Genomic DNA, 19,139 nt, shown 5'->3' with positions numbered 1-19,139 from the left:
AGACCTGTGCAGCTTCTGACGTGGAAACCCTCAGTGGTCCCGATCGAAGTGCTTCCATCTTGATGGAGGGGTGCAGTTGACCGGTAAGCATGCGTCCAGTTCTCAGATATAAGAGACATGTGTGGCACCGTATCTGTATCTCTTAGCATCTTCAGAAACATTATTCTTTGCAATCCACACTACAATCACCAGTACCCATATATCGCACTCACGGCCTGAAGACGGAGATGAAGCTACTTCAAGCGCTATCCCTCGTACTGATTCTTTGCAGGGTTCACGCATTCCTACCCCACGACCTTTCCGATCTTGTTGTGTGGAGCCTGACGCATTACTGAATGGCTGATAACTAATGCATATGCAGACGAAGAGCGTTTGGTACCCAGAGATCTTCCACCACCTGCTTCCAATCCTTCCAGCACCGGTATCGTTCCCTCTGGAGCACCTGCATCTTCGCTCGGAACCGCCTTTTCGACTAGTCTTGGCACATCGGCGACGTCTTCCACCAGAGTTCACACGTCTTCAGGCACAGCGCCGGTAGTCGTGAGCTCTCTCGTAATCCCATCGGCAGCAACCTCTTCCAAATCTTCGAGCGCTTGTGGTCTTCCTAGCTCGAACATTTCTAGCGTCGTCTACGCCAGCGCGATAAGCCTAACTGCAACGAGCCAGCTTCCTATTGTCGCACCAACCACAGGCGGGATAGCTCCCAATTCCTCTTCTACAACTCGATCAATTAGTCCTCAGCCATCATCGTTGCACTCGTCCGCTGCTCGATCATCCGCTTCTCAAAGCTCACAAAGTCTCCAAAGCCCACAATCCTCAAATTCGCTCTTCACCTCTTCGACACTAGCACGACCATCGTCCAACACTGCGCTACCATCGTCACTTATATCTGCCACGCCCACTCTGAGTCTTGTAACAACCACTGTCACGGCTTCTAACGGTGCACCAAGCACAGTTGTCATCACAGCCAGTCAGCAACCTCAGACCAGCAAGGTTGGGACCATGTCTTCGAACCAGCCATCGCAAGCTTCTACTGCCCCTGCAGCTATCCCATCTGATACTAGTCTCGAAGCTATCATTGGTGGCATTGGCTACAGTCTTCCCTTCTCGGATGAAGACTCGATCGAAGTAATGCTGCTTGATGGCTCCGTTGCACAGCTCTTTGCCAGCAAGATCATCGTCGGAGATCAGACTGTGACCTTACCCTCGGACTTGAGCAGCGAGACCACGCTCCCCGGGGGTATCAGCGCCAAGCCTGCCGAAGCTACAACACCTGATGAGGACGACGATGACAATGACGGCGGTGGTGGTGGGGTCGGTGGCCTTTTCGGTGCTCTTGGAGGCATTGCAAAAGGTGCGACATCCGCGCTCGGCGGGGCTATCGGCGGTGTGGATGCCGTCACGTCAGGTGCCCTGGCATTTGCTGGAGGGACAGCTGGTGCTATCTCCGGTCCACTTACAGGAGCCATTGGTGACACGGGCAAGTTTGTTTCCTCCTTGAACGGTATACAGAAGTCGATCCCCGGAGACGAGCTCACGAAAGGTGCTTTCGACACATTCACCCGTGCCCATCAACTCGCTCGTCAGTCTTTGAACTGGATGAAGTCGACGCAGAACTTAGCTCAGAACTTTGACGACTTATCATCCGACGTCCAATCCAAAGTCATGTCAGGCGCGGGCGAGTTCGTAAAGGCTGGTGGTACTTTAGCTCAGTGCAAAACTGCAATGGAGGCCTTCCAGGACTTTCCTTGGGAAGACGCCGAAGTACCGAGTCAGACAGCTCAACCTAGTGGGACAGACAAGCCTACCGAAACAGCCTCGACGCAGAGTACCAAGGGAACTCCCACCGCGCAGACTACTTCTAAGCAGTCGACCACGGATATGACTTCCACGACACAGAGCGCGAGCTCCACTGTTACTTCGAGCCAGACATCGTCATCTAGTAGTGAGACACCGACACCCACAGCCGATCTCAAACGAGAGTACATGATTTCTTCCAAATATGGCACGCCTTGGACAAGTTTCAAAACCCTCATTGACAACCTAGACGGAGGTGAGGGATTCTTGGCCAGATTCGACAGTATTGAAAGTTACATGTACGTCACCATGCTCAACAGTAAGCAAGCAGCAGAGATAGCCGATTCGCATGACTGGATTTTCTGGATCGGTCTCAACGCAGGCGGAGCGCTGGAAGAAGAGCTAGAGGACTTCGCAGAGGAAAGACGAGACTCCAGTGTTGACCCTGTACAGTGGTACCATATCGCTAGCGAGCACGACACGCCATGGGAGAAGTTTAAAGCCTTGATCGACACACTTGACGGGGTCGAGAACTCACTGGTTAGATGGGACTATATCGGAAGTTATATGTACGTTGCGAAAATGACAGCCACGCAAGCGAAAGAGATTTCTGAATCCCATGACTTCATCAAATGGATTGGTATCAACGATGGCGGAGTGCCGGGAGAAGAGCTAGAGAATGTTGCAGAGCAAAGACGAGCTGTCAGTGTAGCGCAGGCTGGACAAAGGTCGCTATCAGAAACGCCAAAGCCGCCCAGAATACCTGCATCGACGATCGTGCATCCCGAAACCACATCTGGAGATGACCACCATATTCCGCCGAATGACATGGTTTCGTCGAGAATGACTGAACATCGTGGGAATGAACTACCCGCAAGTATCGAACTCAGCGAGAGCTCTACTAGCACTTCGAATCGAACTTTGTCATCCAGTAGTGAGACGCCGATCGCGACTGCAACAACCGAGCAAGAGTATGCGATACACAGCAAGAATGATACCCCTCCCGATGTCTTCAAGAGTTTCATCGACGAGCTAGACGGAGGGAAAGGATATCTATATATCTGGGAGGCTCTTGGTGGGCAGCTGTACATAACTTTGCTCAACGCTGCACAAGCAAAGGAGCTGCCCGAGAATCACGACTTCATCGAGTATGTCTTTCGAAACACGATTGCGGAGGCTTTCGAGGGTGACGAAGCATCTTAAGTGACGCAATCTGTACAAGCCGGAAACGAGGCTAACCCAGTAAGTGGTCCACCAATTTTATTTCGTTTGCTCACATAGTCAGAATGAACGCGCCGTCGCTCGTACAGTCGACACTGTGACTACGCCAAACCTGCTGACATTCGGCGACTTCGACTTTGAGCGGCATAGAGACGAGAACTTCTGGATCGGCGAGGATGGAACGATGTAAAATGGCCATGTGTTGTTCATCGCCACTCTAGCTTCACTTTGATAGATGCTTCACCATGGAACAGTTGGCCACATACCGTGTTCACAACTGATACTCTTTCAATTCCATCCTACAATACCCTCCGCTAAAGTCAAAGGTTGCTGTGCTGACCCTGTCATGACCGAAATCCTTCTTCCGACAATTCCTTTGTCACCAACGCCGAGGTGCAGTTTCTCTGGTAGTTGCATAAAACCTCTTTGTGGCGACTCTATTTCAAAAGAGTACAAAGCATCCAATGCGCCTTGTTGCGTTGACGAGCAGAGATCACCGTCACAACTAATAGCATCGTCAGCATTGCGCTAGCCCTTTGGAAGAACGCAACCGTGACGGACTGAACTCACTGTATGACCAGCCGGTGGCTATCCTGTTGCAAAACGTCGTCGAGCCCTTGGCATTCAACGTTGGTCCCGCGTTTTGACAATGGGTTGGTAAAGAGTAGAACCATCTCTTGTTCTTGATGTGTGTGCGCTAGGTGGGATGTTGGTCGCAGTACTGCTATCGAGCCTCCTTGGCTGACGCGCGTTGAGCTGCCGTTGCACATTGCTAGACTCTGGTGAAGGAGACCCGAAGGATACAGGGATATGAACTCGGCCTTTCAACAGTAGAAGAATGACGATGGAAGAGCGTAGTTGGGTGAATGGACAGTGTGTAAGTATACGAGTGTAGGAAGTCAAGCCTAAGATCGATCGGCGCCGAGGGGTAGGAAATTGCGAGCGAATGATTATCGATGGTAGCAAAGATGCAAAGGCTTTGTAGTCTACGCACTGTTTCAGTGACATGTGTTGCAATGTTTGAGATTTGAGAGTGAATGCGTGTCTTTGAGCAAGTTTCGGAAGAGTACCCGATTGGTCAAGCTCGGGCGCTAAGATCCACCATGGTGCTCTTCAGTGAAGGTATGTATGTATGTCAAGTCGCGATCGCAAAACCATCATATCATTCACATCGTTTCGTGCTGCCCCTACATGATGTCTCCGCCCGCTTACATGGACGCCTTGAGCACGCTGAAAGCATCGGCGCGCGATCCTCGGTAACGCTCCTCCGCCGTCTTCCAATTGATGACATTCCAGATGTTTTTGACATATGCAGCTTTGCCGTTCTGGTACTGGAGGTAGTATGCGTGCTCCCACTGCATGTCAAATTAGTCGCCTGTGGCCTCAAGGGTCGAAGAGCCAGCAACTCACCATATCAACACCGAAGATCGGAACTTCGCCCTTGCCAACGACAGGGTCTTGATCCTTGGTCGTCACAATAGACAGCCGCTGCTCTTTGCCCATATCGGTCTTGACCAGCCAGCCCCAACCACTTCCCTGTATGCCGAGCAGAGCGGCGTTGAAGGCTTCCTTGAACTTGTCCTCGTCACCCCAGGTCGCCTTGATCTGCTTGAGCAGCTCAGGAGCAGCGGAGCTCTTGGCCTCATCCGAGCTTGCAGGTGCGAGGTTCTGCCAGAAGAGGGAGTGATTGATGTGTCCGCCTGCGTTGAACTTGATTCCCTGTTGTATTGAGACCTGCGAGGTGATGTCCGAGGTAGAGACAGCTTCGGCCTGGGTCTTGAGAAGACCGTTCAAGTTCGTGATGTAGGTTTGATGGTGCTTGCTGTGATGCAGCTCCATGATCTGGGCGGAGATGTGCGGTTCCAATGCCTAGAACTGTGAGCATACCGTGCGCGGGGTAACAACGTCATCTCAGGCTATACTAACATCGTAGGCATATGGTAGCGGAGGAAGCGTGTATTGGGGTGCAGACATGGCGCCGAATTCGAAGGGCTGTTGTTCTAAAGCAAAGACTGTGGATGTAGAGAGAAGAGGAAAGAGAATGGTTGAGAACGTCGATATGCCCCGCATCGTGCCTGCCCCTCACGCAATCGATACGTATAGAAGCCGGGTACGTTCGTCAGACTGCCAGGTCGTCACCAACAGGGTGCTCTGGATGTATGCTGCCGAATTGGGTCTAGTGCACTAGAAACTGCCTCAATTGAGCGCGATGCCACTCGAATGCTCCACTATGTCTGTACTGGAATCTAAACCCAGGTAGATGACGTATAGACAGACGTTGTATTAATTTCTGCAGCAATGCCTGCTGATCTGACAAAGAGGAGAACGTGCGATGGCCAGCTACAGGTAGCTGCTCACGTGTGAGTAGCTTCAATGGCGAGGCAGCAAACAGGAGGCGATGCCAATGCTCGCATGAATGACGGACTAAAGGTAGCACAGCTCTTGTTGCGCAACTTGACGGGGATACGATGTGACGAAGGCGCGGTGTTGAGTGGGAGATGAGGTGAGCGAACGGCAGTACGTGTTGTTCCGGTCGGACCTCGGGGATTCCAAAGTTGACGCCGTTGTGAAACACGATCTAAGCTCTGTTGAGCTTAGCTTGATGTCGTGATCGTCATAAATCGATTGATACTGCGGACGAAGAAAGTAACTCTAGTGCGATGGTTGTACCAACGAGGCTATACATGCCTCTCATTGGTGAGCGATATCGCTACAGCGGCAGATACCTCAACACATGCCTTTGTAGTCCCTCCTTCTCAGCTTCAACTGCGCATTCGCTCGCAGTCCATTCCTCCTGTCTCCTCTTTCAGCCTCGACATCCCTGTCCTCAGCTAGCAGCATCTGCCTCTTTATAGCTGCTTCACTTTCCGTCGTGAGAGTACCACACCTGCACCCATACCTCATGCGCGACATTCTCGCTCTCTTTCTCTTCTTCCACATTTTCCTGCCTTTTTCCCAGTCAAACTCGAAGCTTTTCGCCTCCATATCCTCTGCGACTAACTCTATTACTTCGTGCGGGTCGGTAGGGGCATGCATGTGGGTGAAGCGCATGTGCCTGGTCTCGATCGTGCTACAGCCCAGTGCCCTCATTTGGTCGACGAAACGAGGAGGCGGTGATCGAGCACGATCACACCGATCACGGGCCGGCGCCCTGTGCTTTCTGGGTTTACCGATGCCTTTCACTTCTTCTTCACGGGCAGGGTTCTCCCAACGGTCGAGCATGACATATGTGTCCTGTCCCAGCGTAACAAGTTCGCCGTGACTATCACTCTCGAGGAGCACAAAGCCGCCAAGTTTCCGTTGATCAATAAACAGGTTGTGTCTCTCAGTGCACATCGCCATGCTCGGACTGGACTCGATCTGATCGCGTTGCTCCTCAGTGAGCTTGCCCGGAAACTGCATCAAAGTGACACTCGGCCAGGATCGAGCTAACCGGGCGCCTCCAGAGTAGCAACCGGGCATGTCATACTGTATGATCTTTGTTTTTACTACTGAGGATGACAGCAGCTCCAGCTTTTGATGGAGATGGCGATGTCTGTCCATATCGACATGCGCATCGTAGGCAGACTTGTGGGTCCAGGATATCCAGAGGTATAGTTCAGACGGCTGCTCTAGAACGCGACTCCAGTCACACCCTTGTACCCCGTCACACCTCTTCAGATCAATGAGAGCCCGAAGCACGGTACGCCATAGTTGATTGGACTGTGAGCTTGCGTAATGTATGCTTTCTGGCGCGGTGATTGTGATCCATTCGCATACATTACTGGTGATGTCGAGATCGCGTGTGTCGGACATTGTTGAACGTTGGCAATTAGGCTGGTGTCTGAGAAAGCTGTTGCAATGGAAAATGTTGTCAGCTGCATGGATACTTATGCGTGCGCGAAATGTTTTCGCAACCGGTGGTACCAAGGTACACGCGCACGTTGGTACCCGCGATCATGAGCAGTTTGTGCGCTACCGGACCCGTCAGCCAATCAGGTGGTAGCTATATTTGACTCGCATCTGTAGTTCGCACATTTGGACCTCATCATTGGATGGAAGCCGGCCTAGATCTCAAGCTCGAATATCGTCACCTATATCACCTCTTATTCCGAGAAGAGAGTCCTGGGGTCATCTCATCGAGCGTTTGAGCGTTGGTCAGACTTTTTGTGAGACATTGACAACTGTAATACCATGACTTCCATGAAAGTACGTTCTACCCATGTCTTTTATCCAGTTAAACAGATTACCATTGATGATATCTCGCCTTTTGCGGCAAACCACTCGAAATTGTTCATATATAATCTGACGCACACATGCTAGAAAAGAGCTGAAGTGATGGTTTGGAACGACATATTATATTCACATAAAGCTATCCTTGTGCCACTCGGCTGCATCGGAATGAAGAAATGGAAGTGACTGAATAGGTCAAGGACATGAAAGACGCATTATCGTGAAGTTGCATTGCGAGAAGTAAACGAATTGTTCAAGAGAATTAATACGGCAGATGCATCGCTTTTAGTGCTAAAATAGTCCCCTCTTTCACGGTGTGTTACTCCGGTGACGAGCTAATCCGGCGGTCTAGTCCTAGTAGTCACCCTCCTTAACAGGGTTAACGCTAAGCTAATAAGCGAATGCAGCAAATGTATAGGGCTCTAGTGCAGTGGTTATATCTCTAGCGGGCTTTATTTGCAAATTAGGCGGCGGGTTAGCGTATTTAAGTATATTAAGCGCTCCGTCTAGTAAGATAGTTAGACAATTTCTTGAACGCTGGGATATTGCATGATACATACACGCCATTTTCGATGCGCCTCCCACTTTAACTTTATCCGGTGTAATGTCGGAGCCCATAACAGCATGCACTGCCTCGCGGATAAAGGTCCAGACTGTAGGCTGCTGATTCTAAATTTCGGCCAATAGCGTCACAGGTCCATTTGTCTAGTAGATTGAATAAGAGGAAAATGCCTTAATTGTTTAAAAGGCGGAAGGACAGAATGTGACCGTTAGTCTCTTTTTGTTTGACAGTGGAAAGCGTGTTTCGGGACCTTCGGGCGAGTAATCGTACGTGAGACCCAGAATTCTGCCTGAATTACACAGATGTCGATCTCGATTTGAGTAGATGTTATTGCTGTTCGGGTTCGGAAGAAGGCAAAGAATGTGTTATTGATGTCGAAGGTTGAGGTTCGTTTCTCGTGAAATGCCGTTTTTGCTTCAACGTCATCGGTGGTCAGGCTGGTCAATATGTAATTAGAACATTCGACTCGCATTTCAATTCTGATATCTTCTTGCACATTCTGGACGCTCGTATGTAATATGTATGTATATAAACGATTGCATTAAGAAAGCTTCCGTTTGACGTGTTACCGATGGCCTTTGGAGACGAAGTCTGTTAGGCTGTGGGTGACTCTGAAAGACCACCGATTCAAACTTTTCCAATCCCCACAATGTACACGCCCAAAGTCACTCGCGAGAACGCCTTGAGTTCTCGCGTGAAGCCCATCGCCTCTAGTGAAAAGCTATGCGCGTAGCTTCCATCCAGACGCGAGGTGATGATCTATCAAGCGCACCAGTACTCCAGTTCCAACATCCACTCAAGCCAGCTCGAGCTCAATCAGCGAATCCAAACTATGCGGATGCCGCCAAACACCCATCATCTTCAACCCCACGCCTTCATACATCCTGCGATGCTCCTCTTCCGTCCGGTGTCTTGCCCCAAGACTAGCCATGAGCTCCCAGTCCAAACACGCTACCACGCATTAGCAACCCATCACACTATCACACCATCGAGCAATGAGAGTGGAGAACTTACTCTGCACCCAATGCGCACCCTGATCCGGCACGACGAAATCGTTAACGAGAACCTTGGAATACCCTTTCGTCATCGCCGGCACAATCGCTTTCAGAATCTGGGTGTTGACGTCGTCGTTCCAGTCTTGTATGATGGAATGCAGATAATACGCCCTTGCACCCCTGACAGGCTGCTCAGTCAAAAAGTCATGTGGCATAGCCCTTGCACCATGCCCCATCTTCGCCAATTCCACAATCTCAGGTCTATCCTGCAACACCAACCCCCCCGGTAACCGTCCCCCAAACGCCTCCCTCAGCCCCTCAACATCATGCCCAGACCCACCCCCAACATCAACAAGAAAAGGCTTCCCCGCCTCCGCCCCATCAACCAACCTCTCCTTTACGGGATAATATCCCGCCTCAAACCACCTCGGCCTTCCTTTACTCCAACTCCCCATCATACTCGCAAACCTCCTCCCCATCTCAGGATTCCGTTGCTGCATGTACTCAAAGTAATGACTCCCCTTACAACCATACGTATGCTGGAACGGCGCATCAAGACCAGAGTCCGGACACTTCCAGTCCCTGGCTTCGAAATAAGATTTCATGGAGTGGTGCACAGGCTGGAAGTCCTCTGCGATGAATAAAATAGAGTCTTGGTATGCTTGCTCTGCGAAAGCACTAGACGTAGGTGTATTAGCGAAAATATCAGGGCCGGTCTCGCGGACTGTGCCCATGGCGGCGAGGTGTCGCAGCATGCGTGCGACGATGACGGGGTCGATGTTTTTGGAGCAGTTTTTGGAGCAGGACTTTGCGATGGAGAGGCTGCTGGCTCCGGTTTCTGGGACCGAGTGCATGGCTTGGAAGAGCTTGACTTCGACGGCTAGCCAGAGCGTGGTTAGGTGGGTGGGTTGGGCCCAGAGTATGTCCAGCATGTTTTCGGATGGGTGGCTGACTTCTGCGATGAGGCTACGGCATGCGTCTAGTAAGCCTTCTCTTGCGCCGGTTGCACCATTTTTGAAACCGGTGCTGAGGGAAGCGATGTTGTCGAGCAGGGAGAGAGCAGCTTTGCTTGGGGTTGGATCGGCGGCCATGATTAAGTCTGGGGAAATCGAGCGTTGTGATGGTGGGAAATAGGGAACACTAGCCTTGCAGTCTGATTGTCGCGACGAGTTGTCGGGATGCTAGTAGTACTTCGTGCCCCTCATCCGTCGGACGAACGTCTGCCGAACTGCTGACAGGTGGCACCCGCGAGGCGTGGTGGCGAGGCGGCGGGCTGCATGATGACCCATGTTGTGCCTGGGTTTGTGATCCTTCCATCTTTTCGTTAGCCACTCCACCAGCTAACCTATCCGGACCACTGTGTGACGTGTGACAAAAGGATTGCCTGTGTCACGATAGGATCGTTTGTAATCGTGTCGCACAAATAAGACGTTGAGGCACGGGGTGATGGAAAGAAAGTCGATACTGACAAGTTGAGTATGGTTGGGACTGTTCAATGATTGAGACGTCGTAATATCGGGGTATCATTTGAATCATAAACTAACTATCTTTTTGACCTTACGTGGTCTTTTGCCGCTTCTTCGCTTTGGAAAGCGCCGATGTTATAGCAGCGAGCTCTTTCTCCACCACCTCATCGTCTTCGCTTTTGTCATTATCGTCGGCTGCTTCGTCAACGTCGGCGGCTTCTAGTGTAGTGCCACCTTCTTCGTCATCATCCGACACCTCCTCCTCATCATCGTCCTCGCCATCCGTTTGTAGGCCATCTTCGTCACTAAACCCACTGAAGTCGCTATCGTAGTCGGACTCATCTTGTTTTGCACCAGCCTTCTCACCGGCCTCACTCTCACCACCTCGCTTCCGCTTCTTGCTCATCTCACCGAGCTTGCCTTCACGCTTCGCGTTGATGGGTCCGCTGGTTGATTCTTCGCCCTCCTTGTATGGTGGTGGGGTGAACCAAGGCAGCTTTCCTCTTATCCAGTCGTTCAAAACCATCTTCGCAGCGCCGTCAATATCAGCTTCACCGCCCTTCAGCAGACGACCGCTCTTGCGGCACAGGTTTTCCAGAAAAGCGACAGCATCGCCTTTGTAGTCTGAATCCTTGATATCGTACGTTCGCTGGAGATGCCTCGGTTGTACCCGCTTCAGAACTTCTTCGATATATTGTGCTGGGTACTCGACGTTCTCGACACGTACACTACCGCGAAGCAGCAGATCCGTATCGGTGTCGTTTTGGTTTGGTGGTACAATACCAGGACAATCGATCATGTAGATGCGCTTCATCAAGGTGATGTACTGCCACACCTTGGTTTCACCGGCAATGGGCGCGACGACGCACACCTTCTTCTTCCGCAGAGTGTTGATGATGGACGATTTACCGGTGTTCGGGTAGCCAACCATACCCACGGAGACCTGTTTACGGTCGCTGTGGAGAGAGCTGAACTGGCGGAGAAGGGCGATCAAAGAACCCTTACCGAAACTGTTGTTGATGGAGGCGTGGAAAGCAAGAGTCGGGAACTCTTTGCTGAGATGACGAACCCATGCAGCCTGTCAAGTGTCAGTGCGTGGTCATTGACTTAACATGATATAATGCGTCGACGACGGAATGTGCGAAATATTACTAAGAGTACCGCCATGAAGCTGCGAGTGCAGAGACGGTCCTCAACTCAAACAAATCACGCGTGACTCTATTGATCGGCAACCAAGACGGTTACCAATCGACCCGCGATCAAGACGATCTTAGGCCAGCGAGCCACTTTTGCTCTTCCCAACTTGTAACAGAACCGTATTCATGGAATAGGAAAAGGTCCTTGACTTAAGGAGGGTGTGATTGGTGTAGGGGGTAGAGAGGGGGTGTGAACTTACAGCAACCTTGGAGGGAACAAGATCGACCTTGTTGAGCACAAAGACTAGATGCTTGTGAGGTGCCTCGGTGCGGATGTACTTTTCGACGGAGCGGCAACGGGTACCGTCAGGGTCACGGGCGTCTAGGACATGGAGAATGACATCGGAGGAGTCAATGACCTGGAGTATGTTAGATATGGCTTGCGAGAGGCGATGCTTGTAAGCTTACCTTGTACAGCTCGTTCCAGATACGCTTCGACGTGCCCTTCATGAAAATGAACTCGCGCGCAGATGTAAGCTCGCCGTTGGGGTTGTCGGCGAAGGACTCGTTCTGCTCTGCCTCGCCAGACGTACCCGACAGCAGCTTGGCGTTCTCGAGGCGCTCCACGTAGGTCTCGTGCATGCTCCCTGTGCGACCAGCCAGATCCTCAATGGAGCTGAAGTCGAGCTTCGGGCGCTTCCGTTGGGCCTTGGGGCCGAACGTCTCTGAGAATGGCTGACTACCGACGGCAATCTTGGCAGCGTGCTGCTTGAGGCCTGGGATTTGTCCTGGTGTCTCGATCAAGCTCATGGGGAGCTTGTTGCGCTTCATCAGGAACGTGGTCGGGTCCGAGGACTGCGCCTCCACAGCCGAGCGGAAGCTGTCGAGGGCATCTTGCGATATCACTCGCGTGTTGTTGAACCACTTCCTGTTGGGCTCGACACGGGCGACAGGCGCCGCGCGGTTCTGGTAGACAGCGGCCTTGGTGATGTCTCCCTTGGCATTGCGCTCGGCTGTGCCACCTGTGAGGCGCTTGAGAAGCTTGACCTTCTTCGCATCACTGCAAAACTATCAGTATACCTGTACATAAAGACCCTGGCGCAAAAGAATTGCGCGACATACCGGTAGAAGTTGGCGCCCTTGGTCTTGACATTTCCCATGCCATCGCCCGTCTTGCCCTCGCGCTCCTTGCGGTTGTACTCTTTCTTCTGGACACCCATGGCGACTGCTTCCTGTGGTGTTTGGCGGGTTGGGAAGAGTGAAGAGTAGATTTCGCGAGACATGGGCAACTTTTTTTGAGAGGCGGGAGCTAGCCAGAGTGGGGCCAAGGGGCTTGGCGCCGACAATTTCGAAGCAGGCGCGACGACACAAGCGCAGCACCTCCGCATCGCCGCATTCCAGTGCACGAGGCAGCAACACCGCCATGCCGCCCAGGATACCCGTCCGACCCTCTGCAGCCGCCAATGGCTGGAGTAGCAGCCTGTGTGTGCGTGCCTTCTCCTCCACACCTTCCACTCTCGCCCTCGGTCCGCAGTCGCCAAACTACATCGACGTGCCGAAGCCGCTGCAGCCCACATACCCAGCCAAGCCCACAGTAAAGGGCCACCTCCCCATCCCAAGAGATGTCTTCAAGACAAGGAATAAGCACCCAAAGGAGTCGGACATCTTCCTCGAACGGAGTACTAAGGAGCCCAAAGAAGTCAAGGCCCCCGGACCATACAGCCGGGATGTCGACTACCGGTTATACAAGCAGAGGCTGGCGGAGAAGCGGAGAGAGAATCTGAAAGAGGGTGTCAAGGCGCTGCACGAGCGAAAGGTCACATCAGAGGCCGAGTACATGGCCAAGATCCAGGCCATTGGTGCGAAGAGGCGGGAATTGGCTACGGCACCACGGCGCGAAGTCGACATCTTGACAGAAACCTCAGTCGCCAAGGGCATTCGCGACTTCCTTACCGACAGCCTGCCCCCGCGGCCCGACATCACAAAGGCCCGGAGCCGAGCATACCAGCGCCGAGTAGCCCGGATACAAGAAATCCGTGCCTCGCGCCTACACGATCTATACACCAATGCGCGCAAGTTCATCGTGGACGAACAACAATTAGACGAGGCGATAGAGAAGGTCTTCGGGTCTGATGAGCAGCCTGTTGCTTGGGACGCCAGGGGTGTCATGGGCCCAAGAGAAGATGGCAGGAACGGTCTCAGCCCATGGGATGGCCCTCTGCCCGAAGGTGTCGGCGACATGCTCAACAAGCTCAAGGGCGGCGAGGGTGTTGGCCTTGCCAAAGAGCGCGTCAAGAAGGTGGCCGAGGAGCTTACTGGTGGTAAGATGTAGGCTCAGTGCAGAGCTATGTATCATGTACTTCATGTGTATACCAATATTTGGACGTCTCGATGATTCTTGGCACGCCTCCTCACTTTGATCAATCACCGTGGTTCACCTATCACTCCGGATCTGGGCATGCGTCGCCAATAGCGGACCGCGAGCTAGACTGCTGAAGCGCTAGTGAGGTGAAGGAGAGATGGCGGTCCATTATCATCCACTCAACATGGTCATCTTGCGACTTCTAACAAACGAACCAAGTACATTCTAACCTATATGTCTTGGCCTAATCACCGCGAACGATCGCATTGGTAGTCTTCTGATTGCATCCACCACCCTCGCACCGCCCGCCAGTGAAGCCTGCCTTCTCTAGGGCAATCATTTCGAGTACTCACCCGGGTCGTGACCGAAGCCCTACTTCAAGCGTTTGTCAAGGTTCCCAACTTTACCTCTACTAAGGCGTTATCAGCGCTAGGCCAGCGAGCGTGATCCAAGGACCTATAATCTGCTCATACACTCATATATCTACTTGTCCACATTCTCCCACAGAACCCCTTCACAAGATTCACTCACTTACTACCTAGGCGTCAATTCCGCACGACCATTCAAGACCATCGATTGCCCCAAGCTCACCACTCTCTCTCTCCACCCAGTCTCTACCTTGATCTCCTCGCCTATCATATCATGAAACTCCTCGCCCTAATCCTCGTCTTCCTACTCTCCATCCTCACCACCGCGACCCCCCTCGCCCTCCCCTCCGACACCCCCGCCTCCACCCAAGGCAGCAAGCCCAAACACGACCCCCTCACCCAAACCCCCGCCCACGAACGCCGCGGCGTAGCCTACAACGACGTCGCCTACAACAAGCTCTTCCAAGGCGATGGAACCCACGTTACCTGGCGCTTCAATTGGGACTCCTCATCTGCCCTCTCACCTGCCTGGTTCCGCTTCATCCCCATGCTGCATTCACTGCGCGACGATCACACGGGGAGGTGGAAAGACAATGCCGAGGCGATGGCGAGGAAGAATTTTGAGGATAATGGGTTCGCGACGTGGTTGATGGGGTTTAATGAGCCGGATAACTGCATGTAAGTTGGCTGTCTCTGATAAGCGTAGACAAGGGGGCGGTTGTTTGAGGTATGTGCTAACTCTGGTGTCAGTCCCGACGCAGGCGGCTCTTGTATCGACGTCCCCACCGCCGTTGCTGGTTGGAAGAAACACATGGAACCGCTGTCCAACTTCAACAGCGCGATGTATCTCGGTTCACCCGCTGTCACCAATGCCGCAGCCTCCGATACCACAGGTCTGGGCTGGCTGGCCAAGTTCCTGGAAGCGTGCGATGGATGCACGATTGACTTTATCAACATCCACTGGTACGTCCCTGTTCTTCTTCAAAAACCTCCTTCAAACGTCCTCCCTCCAGCTCACGCGCACCCCTACTCACTCCTCCCCCACAGGTACAACACCCTCCCCAACTCCGCGCAAAACTTCAAAGACCACATCGCCAACGCGCGCAAAGTCGCCAAGGGCCTCCCCATCTGGGTCACCGAGTTCCGCGCCGAAGGTACCGACGACGAGATCAGGGCCTTCCTGGACGACGTCATGCCTTGGATGGATAATTCGCAGGATATCCATCGTTATGCGTATTTCATGGCGAGACCGGGCAAGGGCATGTTGGTTAACGATGCGGGTGATGGGTTGAGTGATATTGGGAAGGAGTTTGCGTTTTTTCATAAGCATGAGAGTGAGAAGGATGGGAAGGGGAAGAGTGCAGGGAAGGGGTGGGATGGGAGTAGGTGGTGGGAGGAGGGAAAGTGAGTTCGCACGTGAGTATTCCTCCTGGGAACCCGGGTGTAATGGAGACAGAGTTGTGATCTAGACCAAGAGTCTGGAAGGCGTGGGATGGGAGGGTCATATCTCATTCATCATTTTTCTTACCATCTCACTCATATTATATATCTAACAACACATCTCTCTCCTCAAATCCCCAGACTCCAAGGCTGTCCAGTTGCCTTGACGTGATGCCGATAGCTTGCGCGTAGCTTCCAATCGGGCGCCTCTCGGATTGTTGAGAGACCCGGAAATGACCTAGTCTTCGCAGCGCCCTAACTCCATCTCCTACTCGGTCTAGGTCGTGGCAACAGCAGACCTTAGAATCTCCGACGTTCTCGTTAGTACGAGAGGGCGCAACGAGGTCTCTGGTTACCGACCCCGCTCTTGGCAAACGTGGGGCCTTGCCCAGCCCCCAACACAGCCTAGCTTCGCCCATGTCTCGACGATAACGCAGGAACGATAACAACTCCATGACTACTCGCAGCACAAACTTCACACCTTCCTTATATATACATGGCCAAGAAAGTAGCATGCACGATGTCGTGATGCTACATGAGGAGACACGGCTCGTCACCGGCGATATGTCAGATCAAAATGCCCGCGGATGTAAGCGGAGGAGTTGGGCGACGGCAAGAGTGGGATGGGTGAAAGTATAAAAGTACAAGCAGTACAAGGTGTACAGCATCGAGTCTTTTGTTTGTTGGCAGTCAATCATCATGCGGTTCTGTGACTTTGTAATTGCTGCTTCTTTAAGCGTGGTCGGCAACGCCGCACCCACAGCCTCCCAACCACGTCAAGCAACAACCGCTAGCGAACGACTCGGTCTAACATGGCTGGGCGGTAACAGCAGCCTCCCCAAAGTCCTGTACGTGCAACGCAAAATCCCAACATCCGTATCACCATCTAAACCGCCCACAGCGTCCTCTTCACCGGCGGCACCATAGCCGGCGGCTCCATCTACGGCGCGCTTGACGACACGCAATACGGACAGCTCAGCCAAACCGGCGAAGACATCATAGCACGCAACCCGTACCTGCTCAATAACACGCAACTCGCCGTGTCCAACTGGACCACCGAAGACGATGGCTCCACCGGCACAAACGACGCTCTAGTCATGAACATGACGCGCTTCGCACACGACGCGCTCTGTTCACCCGACAGCGACATCGTCGGCGCAGTATACACGCACGGCACAAACTCGCTCGAAGAAACAGCATTCCTCATGGACTCACTGGTCAACTGCGGGAAACCCATCGTCGGGACAGGCAGTATGCGGCCCTTTACCCACCTCTCCTGGGACGGAGAAGCGAATTTCTTCGACGCAGTCATGCTAGCTGCGAGTCCCGAGTCGCGGAATAGAGGACTCATGGTAGCATTCAACGCACGCATCATACCTGGGTATTGGGTCACGAAATTGCATTCGACCAATCCGGACGCTTTTGGTCCTACGTCTGGTGGTGATTTGGGCATCTTCATTAACAGTTTACCGGTTTTCTTCAATACACCGAGTCAGCCGCTGTGGAAGTATTATTTCGATGTTGGGACTGTGAGTGCGTATCCGACGTATCCGACGTTGCCGAAGGTGGATATACTGTACGCGGCCCGCGAATTTGATGGAAAGTTGGTACTGGATGCGCACGCCAACGGCGCGGATGGTGTTGTTATTGCCGGGACTGGAAATGGCGGTGTGCCGAATGGCGGAGACGAGATTGCCGAGGCGATGGAGAAAGGGCTTCAAGTCGTTGTTGGGACCCGCAGTCCGCATGGGCCGTCGAGTCCAGCGCGGATACCTTCGTTTGCAAAGTCAGGATTTGTGCATCCTATTCAAGCGCGGATAATGTTGCAGCTGGCAATTGCGAGTGGGATGAATATGAATCAGACGATTGATGTGTTTGAAGGGGGGTTTAGGAAGGCTATTGGGCAGCCTTGGAGTCTGGGGAGTTGAGGATAAAGATGTGGAAAATTGGAAGCAGTGGTCTTTCAGCGTCACTCACAGCTTAACAGACCCGTATCCAAAGGCCACCGGCAGCACGTCAGAGGTTGAAGATGATGGGGGTTTGGCGGTATCCGCATATTCTGGATTCGTTGATTGGGCTTGAGCTGGCGTGAGAAGATGGGGGAGTCTGGGTATAATGATCATGATGATATTGGTCTAACGCCTTATGTAACCTCCCAAGGGGCATTCCGGCGGGTACCGCCGGGGGTAGGAGTCTGGGTATGATCGCGGATAGGTGCATAGCTTCATTGGCTAATTTACGCCCTCTAGTTGTTTTCGACTTCACATTCTTTTCTTCTAGTTAGAACAGAAGGCTTATAACCCCTAGCACTCGTTGAAGTTCTAATGCTAAATTACAAAGCCGCACGACGATATTGTGCGCTTTTACGGCTGAGATCAGAGCCTTGCAACCTTGGAGGGTTGAGATCAACGATCTGCAATCACGTGTGCGCATCTACCGCGCCGCAATCTTACCCCGCATCGTGCAACCACACCTGGCCCTTCTTACTTCTCTCATCAACACATTCAACAATTTGTGAATTGTTGAACTCCGCCTGTGTCCTTGCTGAGGTGGTATGAACAACCAGAGTTGTAGCAATGGCTACAGAGCTTTGCAGCATCTGCTCACAACTTATCCCACAGTCTTGGAATCCGAAATCCTCAAGATTATATACCGAAGGGTATGACGAGTGGCATACGATTGGCTCCTATACAGAGACTGTGGTCAGGGCTCTCAGTCTTGGGCCTGGCCGCCGTGGTTGCGGTGGATGCGCATTCTTTTGTGCTATCCTTCAAGGTCCAAAGGATTCGAGTTCGAGCAGTATGAGGCTATCGGACGAAACCATTCTCGAGTTTACTGGCAGCTTTCTACATGTTAAAACACCTAATCAAGTAGACGGTGGCTTCTATGAACATACGATACCATGGGTTTTGTGTACAACGAATGAAAAGAACGGTGGGCGACTCTTTGGATGCGCTATGTGGCATGTTGAACTAAAGCAGATCTAGATCGAAATACTCACAAGCATGCATCCGCTAAAGCCCCAATACACAATTATCCATGGGATGTGAGCTGCTTCAGCCGTATCAAAACGTGGATTGAACAATGCGCGGATCATCTCAAGTGTCCTGAATTAGGGTCTGTAAAACTCCCCAACCGTGTGATCGAGATATCAAGCGATCCTTCTGTAGCGCCGAGTCTGCTCACCACCCACGGCGACATGGGCCAATACGTCATTTTATCACATTGCTGGGGGGGAAAGGTGCCAGCAAAACTCACCAAATCGCTCATCACTGAGTATGCCCAAGCTATAAGTCTGGAACTGCTCCCCCAAAGTTTCGAAGATGCCATTGAGATCACACGCCGGCTAGGATATCAATATATCTGGATCGATGCACTATGCATCATTCAAGACGACGCTAATGACTGGGAGCAGGAGGCACCAATGATGGCCTCATACTATGGCCTCTCCTCTCTCATGATATCTGCAACTGCGGCCATGAATAGCTGCGAAGGGATCCTCACCAGACGCAATGTTCTCTTCTCTCCTGGATTGGGTCAAGATAAGACTTTTTACTTTCACCATGGGATAGATCCGCCA

The 19,139-nt window shown here is 52.3% G+C and overlaps 8 protein-coding genes across 8 annotated transcripts; 4 read left to right on the top strand and 4 right to left on the bottom strand.

Moving 5' to 3' along the window:
- Nucleotides 1-1,002: 1,002 nt before the first annotated feature.
- On the top strand, nt 1,003-3,000 carry J4E79_011217 (uncharacterized protein; the record flags this gene model as incomplete). Its single annotated transcript, XM_049360048.1, has 1 exon — nt 1,003-3,000. The coding sequence occupies one exon, from the start codon at nt 1,003-1,005 to the stop codon at nt 2,998-3,000; it is 1,998 nt and encodes a 665-aa protein (XP_049205562.1).
- Nucleotides 3,001-4,226: 1,226 nt separating this feature from the next.
- Nucleotides 4,227-4,992, bottom strand: SOD2 (Superoxide dismutase [Mn], mitochondrial; the record flags this gene model as incomplete). Its single annotated transcript, XM_049360047.1, has 3 exons — nt 4,227-4,373; nt 4,429-4,887; nt 4,945-4,992. 3 exons carry the CDS (start codon nt 4,990-4,992, stop codon nt 4,227-4,229), a joined length of 654 nt encoding a protein of 217 aa, XP_049205561.1.
- Nucleotides 4,993-5,745: 753 nt separating this feature from the next.
- On the bottom strand, nt 5,746-6,813 carry J4E79_011215 (uncharacterized protein; the record flags this gene model as incomplete). The annotated part of the gene is given in 2 exon segments (XM_049360046.1): nt 5,746-5,905; nt 5,918-6,813. 2 exon segments carry the CDS (start codon nt 6,811-6,813, stop codon nt 5,746-5,748), a joined length of 1,056 nt encoding a protein of 351 aa, XP_049205560.1.
- A 2,083-nt stretch (nt 6,814-8,896) lies between these two features.
- J4E79_011214 (uncharacterized protein) lies at nt 8,897-9,878 on the bottom strand (the record flags this gene model as incomplete). The annotated part of the gene is made up of 2 exons (XM_049360045.1): nt 8,897-8,903; nt 9,256-9,878. 2 exons carry the CDS (start codon nt 9,876-9,878, stop codon nt 8,897-8,899), a joined length of 630 nt encoding a protein of 209 aa, XP_049205559.1.
- A 466-nt stretch (nt 9,879-10,344) lies between these two features.
- On the bottom strand, nt 10,345-12,609 carry NOG2 (GTPase required for pre-60S ribosomal subunit nuclear export and maturation; the record flags this gene model as incomplete). Its single annotated transcript, XM_049360044.1, has 4 exons — nt 10,345-11,331; nt 11,650-11,808; nt 11,858-12,449; nt 12,512-12,609. 4 exons carry the CDS (start codon nt 12,607-12,609, stop codon nt 10,345-10,347), a joined length of 1,836 nt encoding a protein of 611 aa, XP_049205558.1.
- Nucleotides 12,610-12,812: 203 nt separating this feature from the next.
- On the top strand, nt 12,813-13,721 carry J4E79_011212 (uncharacterized protein; the record flags this gene model as incomplete). Its single annotated transcript, XM_049360043.1, has 1 exon — nt 12,813-13,721. One exon carries the CDS (start codon nt 12,813-12,815, stop codon nt 13,719-13,721), a length of 909 nt encoding a protein of 302 aa, XP_049205557.1.
- Nucleotides 13,722-14,393: 672 nt separating this feature from the next.
- On the top strand, nt 14,394-15,527 carry J4E79_011211 (uncharacterized protein; the record flags this gene model as incomplete). The annotated part of the gene is made up of 3 exons (XM_049360042.1): nt 14,394-14,797; nt 14,870-15,082; nt 15,167-15,527. 3 exons carry the CDS (start codon nt 14,394-14,396, stop codon nt 15,525-15,527), a joined length of 978 nt encoding a protein of 325 aa, XP_049205556.1.
- A 731-nt stretch (nt 15,528-16,258) lies between these two features.
- Nucleotides 16,259-17,487, top strand: J4E79_011210 (uncharacterized protein; the record flags this gene model as incomplete). Its single annotated transcript, XM_049360041.1, has 2 exons — nt 16,259-16,407; nt 16,461-17,487. 2 exons carry the CDS (start codon nt 16,259-16,261, stop codon nt 17,485-17,487), a joined length of 1,176 nt encoding a protein of 391 aa, XP_049205555.1.
- Between the last annotated feature and the right edge of the window lie 1,652 nt (nt 17,488-19,139).

Source organism: Alternaria viburni (assembly GCF_023758015.1).
Source record: "Alternaria viburni strain BMP 2772 chromosome Unknown scaffold_38, whole genome shotgun sequence".
Classification (NCBI taxonomy): domain Eukaryota; kingdom Fungi; phylum Ascomycota; class Dothideomycetes; order Pleosporales; family Pleosporaceae; genus Alternaria; species Alternaria viburni.
This window is presented reverse-complemented; position numbering and strand designations above follow the sequence as displayed.